General features: G+C 46.7%; 1 protein-coding gene across 11 annotated transcripts; it reads left to right on the top strand.

The window, feature by feature from the left end:
• Positions 1–2,618: 2,618 nt before the first annotated feature.
• Positions 2,619–5,555, top strand: ARMCX6 (armadillo repeat containing X-linked 6). Of its 11 annotated transcripts, XM_061409189.1 has the most exons (5): positions 2,619–2,753; positions 3,076–3,154; positions 3,515–3,598; positions 3,706–3,822; positions 3,973–5,555. In XM_061409189.1, the coding sequence occupies exon 5, from the start codon at positions 4,039–4,041 to the stop codon at positions 4,942–4,944; it is 906 nt and encodes a 301-aa protein (XP_061265173.1). In that variant the 5' UTR covers positions 2,619–2,753; positions 3,076–3,154; positions 3,515–3,598; positions 3,706–3,822; positions 3,973–4,038; the 3' UTR covers positions 4,945–5,555. The 11 variants fall into 11 exon arrangements, with proteins under 11 accessions (XP_061265173.1, XP_061265172.1, XP_061265178.1 ...); XM_061409188.1 differs by lacking the exon at positions 3,706–3,822 and having other exon boundaries at positions 3,076–3,166; positions 3,878–5,555; XM_061409194.1 differs by lacking the exon at positions 3,706–3,822 and having other exon boundaries at positions 3,076–3,166; positions 3,515–3,590; positions 3,878–5,555.
• Positions 5,556–14,670: the final 9,115 nt, after the last annotated feature.

Raw genomic sequence — 14,670 nt, forward strand, 5'->3', positions numbered from 1 at the left:
AAACCAAACATCAGTGGAAGTTTATGGCGTCCTGAAGAGACCATCTATCGGTTCCTCCTACCTTAACACCTCAGAGCTGATGCTGGTCTTCAAAATTCCCTCACTGTTTAAGTTAAACAGATGTGGTTTCTGTTGCTTGCAATCAAACAAAATTAACTAATATACAACACAAAAACAACACGATACAAAAAGTAATACAGCTTTTAAAGATAGCAATCTTCTATCATTTATTTTTCTTACCCTCCAAAATTCCATCAGTGTTACCATCTGCTGATTCTTTTCTGTTTTTGAATACTTTATAAATCTTGCATCATATATGACCATATACTGATTTAAGCCAAAAGGTTCCTTTTGACAGTGGACTCACATAGTCTTTTGAAGACTTGTCTGAGGGATTGCTTAAGGATTTTCCCATTTTGCTTTTTAAATGGTATGTCAGGCAAATAGCATGCCCTTAAATAAATATTTGTTGGTGGGTGTATAATGGAGGGAAAATAGATTTTAAATGTCAGTCCCCAGGTTCGGTTGTAGGAATTGTGGATCAAAATGACAAAGAGAATTAAAAGGGTTATCATTCCCATGGGGTTAGGAAGTTTAAGAGAGGGAGTGGATCCAAACAGGAAAGATCTGACAGCCTGGGATAATGGTGGTCAGGGGTTATACATTGGAAAAATTGAAAAATATACCAAAGGGGAGAGAGATTTTTAACTAATGAGGAGAGATAAGAGTGGAGCTTTTGTCCCTGAAGCATGGCTAAGTAAGAGTTGTGAAATGAGTCCTTATTGTAGAGCCATGTCAATGACACCTGTCTTTCTTAAGTTTTACATGCTCTGCAGTTCTTTCTAATGTATATATTCAAAATAAATAAAAGCCACTTTTTAAGTTCTTAGCAGCCAAAAGTTGAATGATAGTTAAATCTGCAAGTTCTGTTAGTAAGGCTTCATAAATATAAATCAATTTCTTTGGAGAAGTAAAATAAAGGATGATAAGAAGAACAGTGTAAGGAGAGGATGGCAAAACAAATGAGTTAGGGGTTTAGAAAGATGAGTTGTAATGTTGGTGTGTTTGAACTATAAATGTTTAAGGAAGACCAGAAAGTTGTGACATGTTCTTGACTTGTGAGTTTTTCACCAGCAAGGCACTCTGGGCTTCCTGGTTCACCTCCTGAAAGGGCCTCCCCCACACAGGGGCCCCTCACCCAGGGAGCTTCCTGCTGGGGTGTCAAATTTCAATGTTCTAAGAAAGAGGCTGCCTGAAGGGTTTATATTTAGAGCATGACTCCCCAGCGGGGACAGCTGGATGTCTGGGAACTAAGTTCTGCAGACTTTGTTACTACCTTCTGGGATTATTCTGAGGGACTTGTATAGATAGTACAGTGAAATTGTAACGTAAGGGAGAGGGTGAAAAGACCTCTTTTTCCTGGCAACACTGCTTCGGGTCCTGTGAACTGTGCCTTTTGTGAGGGAAAAAGGCCGTTGATCTCAAGGGCTGTCAGGTTGTTGCAGTGATTTACAGTCACCCACAGACCCTCACCATTATTTCCACTGGAAAAGGCTGAACACCAGGCACTACTAAGAGGACATACAGTGCACAAATGACAAATACCGGAGGTCTTTCACCAATGTGATCAAATGAAAATTCCACCTATCATTTTTATCAATGGGATAGCAGGGAATCCTCTAATTTCTGGATGATTTATGGGTTACACCATGAAACTTGAGAATAGATTTTAAATAAAGAGCTTTGAATGAAGAGCAAGCTAATCTGTGAAGTTACTAATTTGTAAGGTTCATCTGAAGACATAAGATTCATTGAAATTTGGGGTCTGCAGAGAGTCTGTCCTTCAAAACCAGAATGGAAGCCATCCAGCAGTCTTCTCTAACACATAACACTATGAGTTCGGCCAAGAAGAAAGGGATAGTGGTTCACTTCTCTAAACTGGTCACAATTAAAACACTGACCAATTTACTATAGATTCATTTTATCCATCAATTTATAAATCATATTGAAAGTACACTGGCTTTGTTTGTAAGGGTATGTTTTTAAAGTTTCATATGCTATTTGAAAGCTGCTATCTCCTCTGCAGTCAGAAGAAAATGTTTTCAATGTACAAATTAGCTTAAATCAATGAGGCCTTCGTATTAACTAGGAAATCTTGTTTTATACACACACACACACATATTTGTATTTTCTGACTACAAAATAGTAACTTGAGTCAATTAAGAAAGAATGGAAGAAATAGAATATAAATATAGTAAAAATAGGAACAAAAATCTCCCTGTTACTTGGGCTTTTTTCCCCTGCCCCTCTGCTTAATTTTGGTGCAGAGACTGCATGTGGGAAGGGGTAGAAATGAAGAAAGAGGGGACAGGAGTTTCAGAGCCAAAGAAAGAGTAAGACATTCCCCTCGAAAGAAGTGTAAGTAAATGATAGACCCAGGAAAAGTGTTGCCCTTTTCTGTAATTAGAGAAGGCAAATGCAAACACCAGAGAGCCATGCACTTCTGGCATTGTTACAGAGGAAAAGAGTAACAAGGCCCCTTGTGATGGGGGGAGGTACGGGGCAGGCTGGCGCCTGCCGCACTGCTTGTGGGAGTGGAAATTGGGGGCCAGAGCTCGCTGGTGACGCGGTCGTCACGTGACCAGAGCTGCCTGGAGCAGAAGTACTGCTAGTCGCCTCCGTCTGGGTACCAGCCCCCTATATCACTCTGCAGGCGCGTGAAGGAAGAAGGAAAGTGGCCACGGGCGTTGCAGGTCGGTATGAACGTGGGCTCTGCTTGGAGGGAGATGGGGTTGGGAGAAGGCCAAGAGCGCCACGGATCCAGGTTCCGGCAGACAGGGGTCTGTGTCCCCTTCTCTCCTACTTTCTAAATACTGCCGTCCCCCTCCTCATGCCCATTTTCATGGAAAGAATTGGCGGACTTCGGGCGGCGGGTGAGGGAAGTGAGTGGCTGGCATAGAGTCTCCGAGGAAAGAAAGGTTTCAGGATCAGGGCACTCCTGTCCAGAGTGCTGCTCCGTCCACCAAGCACTCCGTCCCCTCTGTCTCCCCCCCACCCCCCACCGTCTGTCTGCAGGTTTGTAGATCTGTTGGCCAGTAGGTTGCCAGGGAAAGTCGCGGCGAGGGAAGGACCAAAGTGCCTTGGGACCGTGCAGGTCGGTGTGAAGGTGGGATGAGCCTTGGCCCCTGGGTGGGGATGGCGGTGGGGATGAGGGAGGGGGGCTGGGATCGCTGCGGGCCGGGTCTGAGCCGCCCTCTCCAGGCCCTTTCCTCCATACCCCCTCCCATTTCAGCGCAGGGAAAGGGGTGTGGCGGCCTTTGCTGGGGAAATGGCGGACGACAAGGGGGGAGGGGTGGGGAAATCAGTGTTAGGAAAGTCAGAAGGGTGTGAGAAATATTTTAAGCTCAAAGGCTGGAAATTCAGAAAAGGGACCTATGTTCTCATTGCTGATCCATCCACTACACTTTAGTTTTCCAAAGCCGGCTATCTGTCGTTCTCTCTGTCCTTCTGCCAGACTGTCCATCAATCACTGTGGAAGGACTATTGACCACAGAAGACAAGAAGAAGGAATTTACCTGGCTTTGGTAGAGGTTGGTAGGTGAGACTGCCTCTAAGTCTTTGGGGCTGGGGGTGTGGTGGAGGAGGAGACTGCCTGTCACCCCCTGGTGGTTATAGCCCAGCCCCAACTCCTGCCCTTCTCTGTAGGCCCTGGGACACAAATGGTGGGTCCTGAGGGGAGACAGAGGATAACAGAAAAGAACAAAGAACTTATTGCCAAATAATCCGCTTCTCTCAGCTGGAACTCAAACTCCACTCTGTCGGGTGAGGCAAAAATCCAGGTATTGCCAAAAGCCCTAATATCATTTTTCACCCATAGATTCATCACAGGAGAGCCTCAGGAGCCTGGAATAGGCTGAAGCTGTCTCCCCTCCACCATCACTCACCCTGGCCTTAAGAACCCTCTTCTTTCAGGTGAAACAAGACCCTCTCCTGTTCTGTCCGACCCCACCCCCCACCCCCAGCTGAACGGATCTGAACATGGGCCGGGCTCGGGAAGTGGGTTGGATGGCTGCAGGACTGATGATTGGGGCTGGTGCCTGCTACTGCGTTTACAAACTAACCATAGGAAGAGATGACAGTGAGAAGTCGGAGGAGGAGGAAGAGGAATGGGATGATGAGCGGGAACTGGATGACGAGGAGCGCGAGATTTGGTTTGACTTGACAACTATGGCACGGCCCTGGAGTGAGGATGGGGACTGGACTGAACCAGGGGCACCCGGTGGTGCTGAGGACAGACCTTCAGGTGGGGGCAAAGCCAGTCGAACATACCTGGTAAAACAGCGCCCATTCCCTTATGAACACAAAAATACTTGGAGTGCTCAGAGCTTTAAAAATTTCTGTTGTGCTCTTGGCCTCTCCAAGGGCCCTTTCATTCAGGGAAAAATGTTGTTAGCTGAGCCCAAGGATGCCGGTTTTTCATTTAGCCATGATATCAACAGTCATTTGGCCAGCCTCTCCATTGATGGAAACACAATCCCGACTCCCGACCCTGCTGTTGAGGAGGGAAAGGCTTTGTATGTCCCAGATAACTTGAATGCCAGTGTTGAAAATCAGGGCCAGATGAAGACGTGCATCAGCCAAGTGTGTCGGGAGGCTGTGTCACTTTGCTGCAACTCATTTCTGCAGCAGGCTGGATTAAATTTGTTAATAAGCATGACAGTTATTAAGAACATGCTTGCCAAGTCCGTTCCAGGCTTGATGCTTCCTTTGATACCAGAGGGAAGTGAATGTGCTGAGGGGCAGGTTGTGAAACCCCTGACGGGTTTGTCTGAAAAGCCAGCCTTGTCGGGGGAGTTGCTGAGAGCCCAAGTGCTATGGCCCTTCCTGCCCCTCTTTATCAGGAACACAAACAGACAGCTTCTCTCAGAAACCCTGGCCTCTTAAGTGGCCCCTCCAGCAGGGTGGGACTGATCCACTCCAAAACAAAGCCCAGTCAGTGGGTGAACACACACTTGTGTTCTCAAAGACTCTGCAGTGGGTGCTATTGAAGACCCAGCCTTAGCTGGCTCAGCACATCTCTGGGTGAAAGTTGCATTTGCTAAATCCAGGACCACACTCTTCCTGGTCAGGCAGGGGTTCCCACAGAGCTTTGAGTAACCTCTTGGTTTTTCAGTCTGCAGGCAATGTGCATTGTAAATTGCTCCCTTGCAGCCTTCTTCCTGTGGTAAAGGGGTCCTTTCAGCTGCCAGCTGTGGTTAAAGAACAACATGTTCTAGCCTCAGTGGGGATGCCTGGCCTGTGGTGGTCGCTGTGTCTAAGCTGGACCATGTTGGGGAGACCAGACCCATGTGGGGGCTTGTGCCAAAAACGTATCAGTTGCTGCTTAGATGGGATTCTTTCCATTTACACTCTTTTCTTTGCAAGCCTATGAACGATACCTATTGAGCAAAAAAGTACACCCCTCTTCTATGTGCTGTACTGACTTAACCTTGTCTACGAAGTCTGCATTTTTATGTATCATCAATAAAGCTGTGTGCTTTAACTGGCAAAAATGAGACACGGTACTTGGTTCTGAATCTCTAGTCTGCGTGAGGGGACAGAGCAAAATACAAGATCCATGCTAACTGACTGGGGGCATTTGCTCCTGGCAGATGCCCACTTAGCAGTGCCCACAGGAGGCTGGGGAAGAGATGAGCTGCAGGGTTCAGGAGGAGCCTCCAGAAGGGGCTGGGGGAGGGGCTGGGGCAGGGAAGGGGGTGGGGGGTGGGATTAAGAAGGACTCTTGGGTGGACTAGAAGAGGCAACACCTTGAAGCAGGCAGCACAGTGCCTGATGCAGAGAAATCCTTCCCTCGATGAAGGTGTCTTTCCTCGCCTGCTGGCCTAGAGAAGAAGGTCAGTACCGTTGGGTTGGTCTGTGTGTCCCTGTCGTCCCACTGGGCAACCCATCCCTGACACTTAATGCACAATTATAGCAGTAACAGTTGCTACTCGCTGAGGGCCTGCTTGGTGGTGTTCCCTCTCCTGAGAAGCAGCTGTGCAACCTACTTGCAGGCCTCCTCCCTTCCTTGGGAGGCCAAGCCCAAATTCCCAGCCAAGCAAGAAGGCTTGGCCCTTGCTTCCTCTGGGAAACCTCTTTTCTGCCCTCTCCCGGGTACTTCTGTGGGATCCAGGAAGGAGACAATGGAGACGTCCACGGATCCCCGAGGGGGTGGGAGGGCAGATGCTGAGGGGCGTGGCATGGCCATGGCTGGTCCACCCAGAAGGACACATATTCATGCCGTCCATGCAAGCTCCCGGCACCCCTGGAAGGAAAGGAAGAATGTGGCTCTGCACACTGAAAGCTCCATGAATCTGTGCAACTCATTGCACCGCCCCTGCCCACATTTCCAGACCCCTCCCAGCAAGCCTCAGCCCCGGGTCAGCAAAGCCAGGTTCCCTGGGTGTTTTGATGTGTCATGAAGCGGTCCTCCTCCTCAAAGGCCAGGCTCATGTAGGGGACAAGAAGCTTCCTTTGAGCGGTGCTGCCTGTGAGCCCAGTGCCCTCTCCCGGTCCCCCTGGGGTGTGGCTCTGGGACACTGCGCCCTGGTCATCAGCGATGTCCCAGTGTACTGCTTCTGACTGCCCTCCTCCGTGCAGAGCACAGTTTTGTTTTATTTTATTTTTTTCAGAGCACAGTTTTATTTCAATATTTTCCTCCCTTCTCCTGGAGACTGGGGCAGGGGGGTGCAGATGGGGTGCCACTCTCCTGCTTGTACTCATTCCCCCCGCCACAGTTTGGGTTGCCTAGTGATCATGGGGGCCTGCCAGAACGCTGCCCCTTCCCGGGCCCTGGCACCTTGCTGGATAGCATGTGACTGTGGTTGCTGTGATACCACACCCCAGCAAGGTTCACCAGGCTGGGGCTTCGTTTGCTGGCTCTGGGCCCCTGTTTTCTAAGAGCTACTTACCTGATCCTCCCTTTGTGCCTAGCCAGCCTCAGGTGGGCAGGGCAGTCTGTTTCCCAGGCAGGACTGCCCTCAGGCAGCCCCTCATCCACTTGTCCAGTGGAGCCTGCTGGCCAGGGACATCTTCAGCAACACTTTATTGCTCAGCCTCAGCGATCTCTGCCCTAACCACAGCATTTCTGCTTGCTCCTGGCTTGGGGTCCCAAATGGCCATGTGCTTCCTTCCTCCTCTGCACTCTGCTGAGTCCCCGCTTGAGTCCCGCCACAGGCAGCGCTCCACCATCTCCAAGGCAGGCACTAGGCTCTCTCAGGCCACAACTGACTCCGATCTCAGGCAGGGCCTGGGAGCCCTGTGCCCACCTCCTGAGCACCTCTGTCACAGGACAGCCTGCCAGCCCTGAAGTGTGTCCACAGTGGGGTCTTGGCCCAAGACACGACCCCTTTCCACGAGCTGGCACTGCCCTCCCTGAAACACTCCCTGTGTGGGGAAGCTCCGGGCCCTGGCCAGCCTCAGTTGCCCTTGGCCGGCTGTTGTGCCAGGGCAGGAGCCCAGTTCCCCGTGGGTTCTGCCTTCAGATGTGGAGGGACCTGGAGCGAGAGGCATGCCTGTAGTCAGGGCCTGAGGAACACAGTCAGAGGCTTTCAGCACTGGAACGACTAAGGTGCCTGCCACCCCTGCCATGCTTAATTCAAAAATGAGACAGCAGGGGACCACCCAGCACAAACTTAGACCCACCCGTCTGCTACAATCCACCGAGTTTCCTGCCGGGTTTCCCTGTGGCAAACATTAGCCAGGGTTCTCAAAGCTTGAGCTTGTTGCACTCTGTGGGGGGTGCCTGCCTTGATGGGACTGCCCCAGCCAAAGCTGTGCCTTGGGTAAGTCTGGAAGTGCCTCCATACACTGTCTTCCGGCCGGCTCCAGAGAGAGCCCTGCTTTCCCTTCTTCATCATTATCTTGTCTACATTTGTGCCTGTAAGTATGAACTTTTACACCAACTTCCAGTACCCTCCCAGCCTGCTTCCTGTCCTGGGAACTTTGTTATATGACCCCCCCACCCCGCCCCTCCCTGACATAAGCCCAGGTGGGGTGGCTGGCAGGCATGCAGCTTCCTGCCTGGTACACCCGCCTGCATCTCCCAGACTGCATCCCCACGGGGCCCTTCGTGCCGTGCTTGGGGCAGTTCCAACCACAGTACCCTCACTTTGAAATGTCACCGGGGACAGGCACAGCCCTCATCAAGTCAATCCCTCTGCTGGGCCACCACAGCACTTTTGGTTAAGTCTGACAGCGGTGCGGAGCACTGGCCCCCACCTCTCTCCTGGGGCAGTAGTTGGTCTAAGATGGGATGGGCACTGCAGCACCGCCCTGCTGGGCATCAGCCAGTCCCTTGTCTGATGCTCATGCCACATGCATCACCTCACTCTGTCTCTCACACACACACTCCCTTCACTTTGCTCAGGACCTCCTCTTCCCCAGAAGGCTCATTCTCCCTTATTGCTTCTTGCTTTTGTGTGTGGCTTAGGATGGCCTTCCCCATTTCCCCTTGACAAAAGGAGCCTCCTCTGTGGGTTCCTAATTCTTTCTTACCTTTCCACTTCAAGGCTTGTCTCAAGGATATACCTGGAATTTCCTTTTGTGCAAGGTGGGAGCTATCATCCAAACTGACTCCTTTTCCAAACAGATAACCTGTCAACACAGCACCACTTATCACTCCAATCTCATGATATATAGTTGGTGCCTCTGGGACCTCATGCCCCCAGCTGAGCAGCCCCTCTGTGGCTTCCTGCTGTGGAATTCCTCTTGGGGCACACCCCTTTCTCCCAGGAACCCCTCACTGACTCAGGGACCCTCTGGGTTACTGGGTCGTCCGTGGCAAGTGAGGTGTGTGCGTTGTCAGGGAGGGTGTGCTGGGGCTTGTGAGCAGGTATCAGGTATCCTCTGATACCATCTCAGGATGCATTCTGGCCCACAGGAAACTTAGGAACCCCCTGCCCTGCCTGCTTTAGCGCCAAGCAAAATGGGACTGGTTTATTCCCTCACCAAAACTGCCTTATTTTGCAAGAGAAAGCTAGTTTATTTTCTATATATAGACTTGCTCTACAATTTACACTGTAGTCATTGTCCACATTTGAAATAAGGCTATTGTTACATGTTGAAATCACCATGGTTTCTTTCAACACTTCCCTTGATTTTCCTTTTGTGTGATGTATTTGGTCATTCAGGAATTTATGATTTCTGTGCCTTTCAGTGTTTTTCTGTTGAACTCTATAATTTTCTTTTACTTAGTCTTTGACAGCCCAAGGTTATTAGAAGACATTGACTGTATTTCCTTCTAATACAAATAGTTTGCTTTCAAAGTAAGCTGCTTTGTTAACCTACTAGCGGTTTGTGTTTGTGTGCATGTGTGTGTACATTTGGTTTGAGCTAGCCCTCGTACCCTAATTTTCTCTGAAGGTGTAATTAATTACACTAATGTCATCATTGCAGAATCTGTTTTTAATGTTTTAATTGACATGGGCTAAATTGATTGATTAACTGGCAACTTCAAAATTTTCCCATCTAGGCACATTCATTTAGATCCTTTCTGTAAGAATGTTTTCTTTGTAATGATCTTTCACATTTTTGGGTGGGGGTCTATTTTTGTTGCTTTGTGAAGTGTCATGGTCTTTACCTCTCCTACAATGCTATACTATTTTGACTCTGCTCTCCTTATCCCATGAGCCAGCACACTGGACATATCTGTAGTTTCTGCTGCTTTGGAACAGCAGTGAAGTGGGTTGATAGTCAAGTGTCTCACCATCATTACTCCTAAAGAGGAGGGAAGGGGGAAAAGACAAGGCATTAAGCCCTGTTATTCCACCAATGCTCTTTTCTCAGAACTCTCCGTATAGACCTTTCTTTTCTTTCATTTTACTTTTAGATTTTCTTCCTCCCTGTCCTCTGGCAGTGGAGTAGTTCAAACAGGTTCTTCTGGTTTACTCAATCACGTTTCTTTAACCCTGGCAAGGTTTCCATTAAGTCTCGCCATGAGTATTCTACTGTTCTTTGTAATTGCTATCTGGAAATAGGATGATTTTGAAGGAAGGAAGGGTAGTTTGATGGCTCAAGTTATTACCCCAAATAAGCACTCCAAATAACTATGTCACACAATCCCCCTCTGAATAAACTCCCCCTCTTTGCAACTCACAAAGAGTAATGTCAGTCAGTGTGTAACTATATATCCAGAATCCTGTATTTTTCATTATCCAGGCTGTTAAGTAGTAAATGGATTTCGTGACTTTCATAACTAGGGAAGGCATATGGACGTAAGCAGAGTGATGGGAAATGTTCCCACCAGCCTCTTCTCAGCCTTTTCTGCTGTCACTCTGTCCCTTGGTCAGACCCCACACTTTTCAAAGCTTGTGCCTGGGGAAATAAGAAACTAATCCTAGTGCTCCAATATTTTCTGATAAGTCCTCTGGTCCTGCTAATGCCCACCCCCACCCAATAGGGTTTCAATCTAGGGATTGATTTGAGCCAGGAGACATGTGGTTGGCTGTTTTCCCTTCTTTTCCCTGCTCTTGCTCCACAGAGTTCCTCTCTGATGGACACTTCGTTTAGGTTCCAAGTTCTCACTATCTATAGCTTGTGGCAGAAATCTATGGTCAGAGTCTTCCAAGCCTGCTTTTTGATATGTAATTAGAGCTTTGGGGATTCAGGAAAACTCTAAATTGATCATTATGAGTTTGAGAATCCTAAGTTTCTTGATTCAGGTACAAGCAGTAGGTCGTTTCTCTTTGTGTGAGGTTATAATCCTAATCATTTAATCTTAATGATGAATGGGCCATATGGGAACATTACAGGGGGAATTAGATATAGTTTGGTTAAATATTTTTTACAATATCATTCTTGTTACATGCAAATGAGACTGCACCAGAGCAGGATCAAGAACGGGCAGGGGCACAGGGGGCCAGGTAGGCAAATAGGAAACACTGCCCTGTATGTTTGCCTTAGTCCTCAGGGGGCAGTACAGAGAGAGATGAATATGCAGTCAGGAAACTCCACAAAGCATCTGTCAGTCATCTCCCATAACATAATGTCCACAAGGCTGGACAAAGACAGCTCAACTAATTCTTTATATTTCAACTTAAATGTAGATTTAATTTGTTAAAAACATAAGTATGAGCCTCAATTCAGTTCAATAGCTCAGTCATGTCCAACTCTTTGCAACCCCATGGACTGCAGCATGCCAGGCTTCCCCATCCATCACCAGCTCCTGGAGCTTGCTCAAACACATGTCCATCGAGTTGGTGATGCCATCCAACCATCTCATCCTCTGTCATCCTAGTGGTTCAAAATTCTAGTGGTTCATCCTCTGTTGTCCTAGTGGTTCAAAAGATAACAGAGAGTATACATTGTAAATCTTTCTCTCACCTCTCTGTCCCCACTACCTAGTTTTCCTCCATCAATATTATCAATTTATTGTGTATCTATATATAGGGGGATATGTAGCAAAATACGTAATATACATTTGTGTATATATATATATATTCACAAACATAATCTTGTCAATCATTTGATATCACTACATAAAAATTACTTTTTAGTTTATAGTTGAATAGTATTTTATTGTATAAATATGCCATAATTATTTAGTCAGTAAAAATCCCATGGACGGAGGAGCCTGGTAGGCTGCAGTCCATGGAGTCACTAAGAGTCAGACACGGCTGAGCGACTTCCCTTTCACTTTTCACTTTCATGCATTGGAGAAGGAAATGGCAACCCACTCCAGTGTTCTTGCCTGGAGAATCCCAGGGACGGGGGAACCTGGTGGGCTGCCGTCTATGGGGTCACACAGAGTCGGACACGACTGAAGCGACTTAGCAGCAGCAGCAGTATGTATGGATATTTAGGTTTTGTCATCATTTTTCATGGACGTAGAAATAATGATTCAATGGTTATACTTATTTATATATTATACATTTCTTTTTCTTCCCTTCTCTTTCCTCTTTTCATATACCCAATTTTACTTGATTAAATTGTATTTCTTCAGTTCAGTTCAGTCACTCAGTAACGTCCAACTCTTTGTGACCCCATGAATCGCAGCACTCCAGGCCTCCCTGTCCATCACCAACTCCCGGAGTTCACTCAGACTCACGTCCATCGAGTCAGTGATGCCATCCAGTCATCTCATCCTCTGTTGTCCCCTTCTCCTCCTGCCCCTAATCCCTCCCAGCATCAGAGTCTTTTCCAATGAGTCAACTCTTCGCATGAGGTGGCCAAAGTACTGGAGTTTCAGCTTCAGCATCATTCCTTCCAAAGAAATCCCAGGGCTGATCTCCTTCAGAATGGACTGGTTGGATCTCCTTGCAGTCCAAGGGACTCTCAAGAGTCTTATCCAACACCACAGTTCAAAAGCAGCAATTCTTCGGCGCCCAGCCTTCTTCACAGTCCAACTCTCACATCCATACATGACTACTGGAAAAACCATAGCCTTGACTAGACAGACCTTTGTTGGCAAAGTAATGTCTCTGCTTTTGAATATGCTATCTAGGTTGGTCATAACTTTCCTTCCAAGGAGTAAGCGTCTTTTAATTTCATGGCTGCAATCACCATCTACAGTGATTTTGGAGCCCCAAAAATAAAGTCTGACACTGTTTCCACTGTTTCCCCATCTATTTCCCATGAAGTGATGGGACCAGATGCCATGATCTTCGTTTTCTGAATGTTGAGCTTTTCAGCCAACTTTTTCACTCTCCTCTTTCACTTTCATCAAGAGGCATTTTAGTTCCTCTTCACTTTCTGCCATAAGGGTGGTGTCATCTGCATATCTGAGGTTATTGATATTTCTCCCAGCAATCTTGATTCCAGCTTGTGTTTCTTCCAGCCCAGGGTTTCTCATGATGTATTCTGCATATAAGTTAAATAAGCAGGGTGACAACATACAGCCTTGACATACTCCTTTTCATATTTGGAACCAGTCTGTTGGTCCATGTCCATTTCTAACTGTTGCTTCCTGACCTGCATACAGGTTTCTCAAGAGGCAGGTCAGGTGGTCTGGTATTCCCATCTCTTTCAGGATTTTCCACAGTTTATTGTGATCCACACAGTCAAAGGCTTTGGCATAGTCAGTAAAGCAGAAATAGATGTTTTTCTGGAACTCTCTTGCTTTTTTGATGATCCAGCGGATGTTGGCAATTTGATCTCTGGTTCCTTTGCCTTTTCTAAAACTAGCTTGAACATCTAGAAGTTCACGGTTCACATATTGCTGAAGCCTGGCTTGGAGAATTTTGAACATTACTTTACTAGTATGTGAGATAAGTGCAATTGTGTGGTAGTTTGAGCCTTCTTTGGCATTGCCTTTCTTTGGGATTGGAATGACAACTGACCTTTTTCAGTCCTGTGGCCACTGCTGTTTTCCAAATTTGCTGGTATATTGAGTGCAGCACTTTCACAGCATCATCTTTCAGGATTTGAAATAGCTCAACTGGAATTCCATCATCTCCACTAGCTTTGTTCATAGTGATGCTTTCTAAGGCCCATTTGACTTCACATTCCAGGCTGTCTGGCTCTAGATGAGTGATAACACCATCGTGATTATCTTGGTCATGAAGATCTTTATATTTCTTAGTGTTTGTCTTTTGACTACTCAATACACTTAGACCTCTATTGCCAGATTTGTCTGCTTTAGATGTTATTTTTGTTGACACCCCACCCCCCACCCTGGCCCTAGGGATAAGAAAATCAACATATTTACATTACCTCTCACTTTCTTTTTCTTTCTTTCTCTCCCAATTGTTGCAAATGAAATCATTTCTACTTCATCTGGGTTTATCACCATTATATTGTTCTGTAACTATAATCACCACATTTGTTTTGGTCTTCGTCCTAAATTTGCCTAGATTTGACACTAATTGCTAGACTTTTGCTAAGGTTTCTTTCTTTCCTGTCACTTTTGCCTTCATCTCTGTGATTGTTAAATTTCTTCTACATTTTCCCTGAGGCCTGATAGCTCACATTTCAGCTCATTCTTGTCTTGCCATCCTTTTCTTGAACTGTTGCTTAATTGCTTCATTAAAACTTTCTAATTCATGGTGAAATATTTATTGACAATTTTCCCTATTTTCTTCATATGAGTTTTCTTTATCTACCATGCATTTTTCAGGTCCCTTTTCTCCTTTCCCCCCTGCATTACTTATGTTTACCTTTTGTGCCAGTTCTATTTTGAATCCCCATCTTTGAGGGATATTGGGTTTTATTGAACCAGTTATTTACAGATTGATCGTTTGAAACAATGATCTGTAATAATGAATGAATCATCTGGAACAATGAATATGTCTGCAATGCAAGAGACCTGGGTTCGATTCCTAGATCAGGAAGATCCCCAGGAGAAGGAAGTGACAACCCACTCCAGTATTCTTACCTGGAGAATCTCATGGACAGAGAAGCCTGGTGGGCTATAGTCCATGGGGTTGCAAGAGTTGGACATGACTTAGCAACTAAACCACCACCACTACATCTGGAACAAAGGCCAGGATTGTCTTCACTGATACCAAGAATTTTTTTAGTCCCAAGTCATTCAAAAGAGGTAGCTGGGGCAGTGTTAAAAGTATAGTCTCTCCTCTCTCCTGCTGCTTGAGGCTGGACTCATCTCTAATGCTCACTGGGGACAGATTATTTCCTACAAATATAACTTGTCTCTGTGACTCCTTATTTGGTCCAGTCTCACTATGCTTCTTATTA

This window comes from Bos javanicus, chromosome X (assembly GCF_032452875.1).
Source record: "Bos javanicus breed banteng chromosome X, ARS-OSU_banteng_1.0, whole genome shotgun sequence".
Taxonomy (NCBI): domain Eukaryota; kingdom Metazoa; phylum Chordata; class Mammalia; order Artiodactyla; family Bovidae; genus Bos; species Bos javanicus.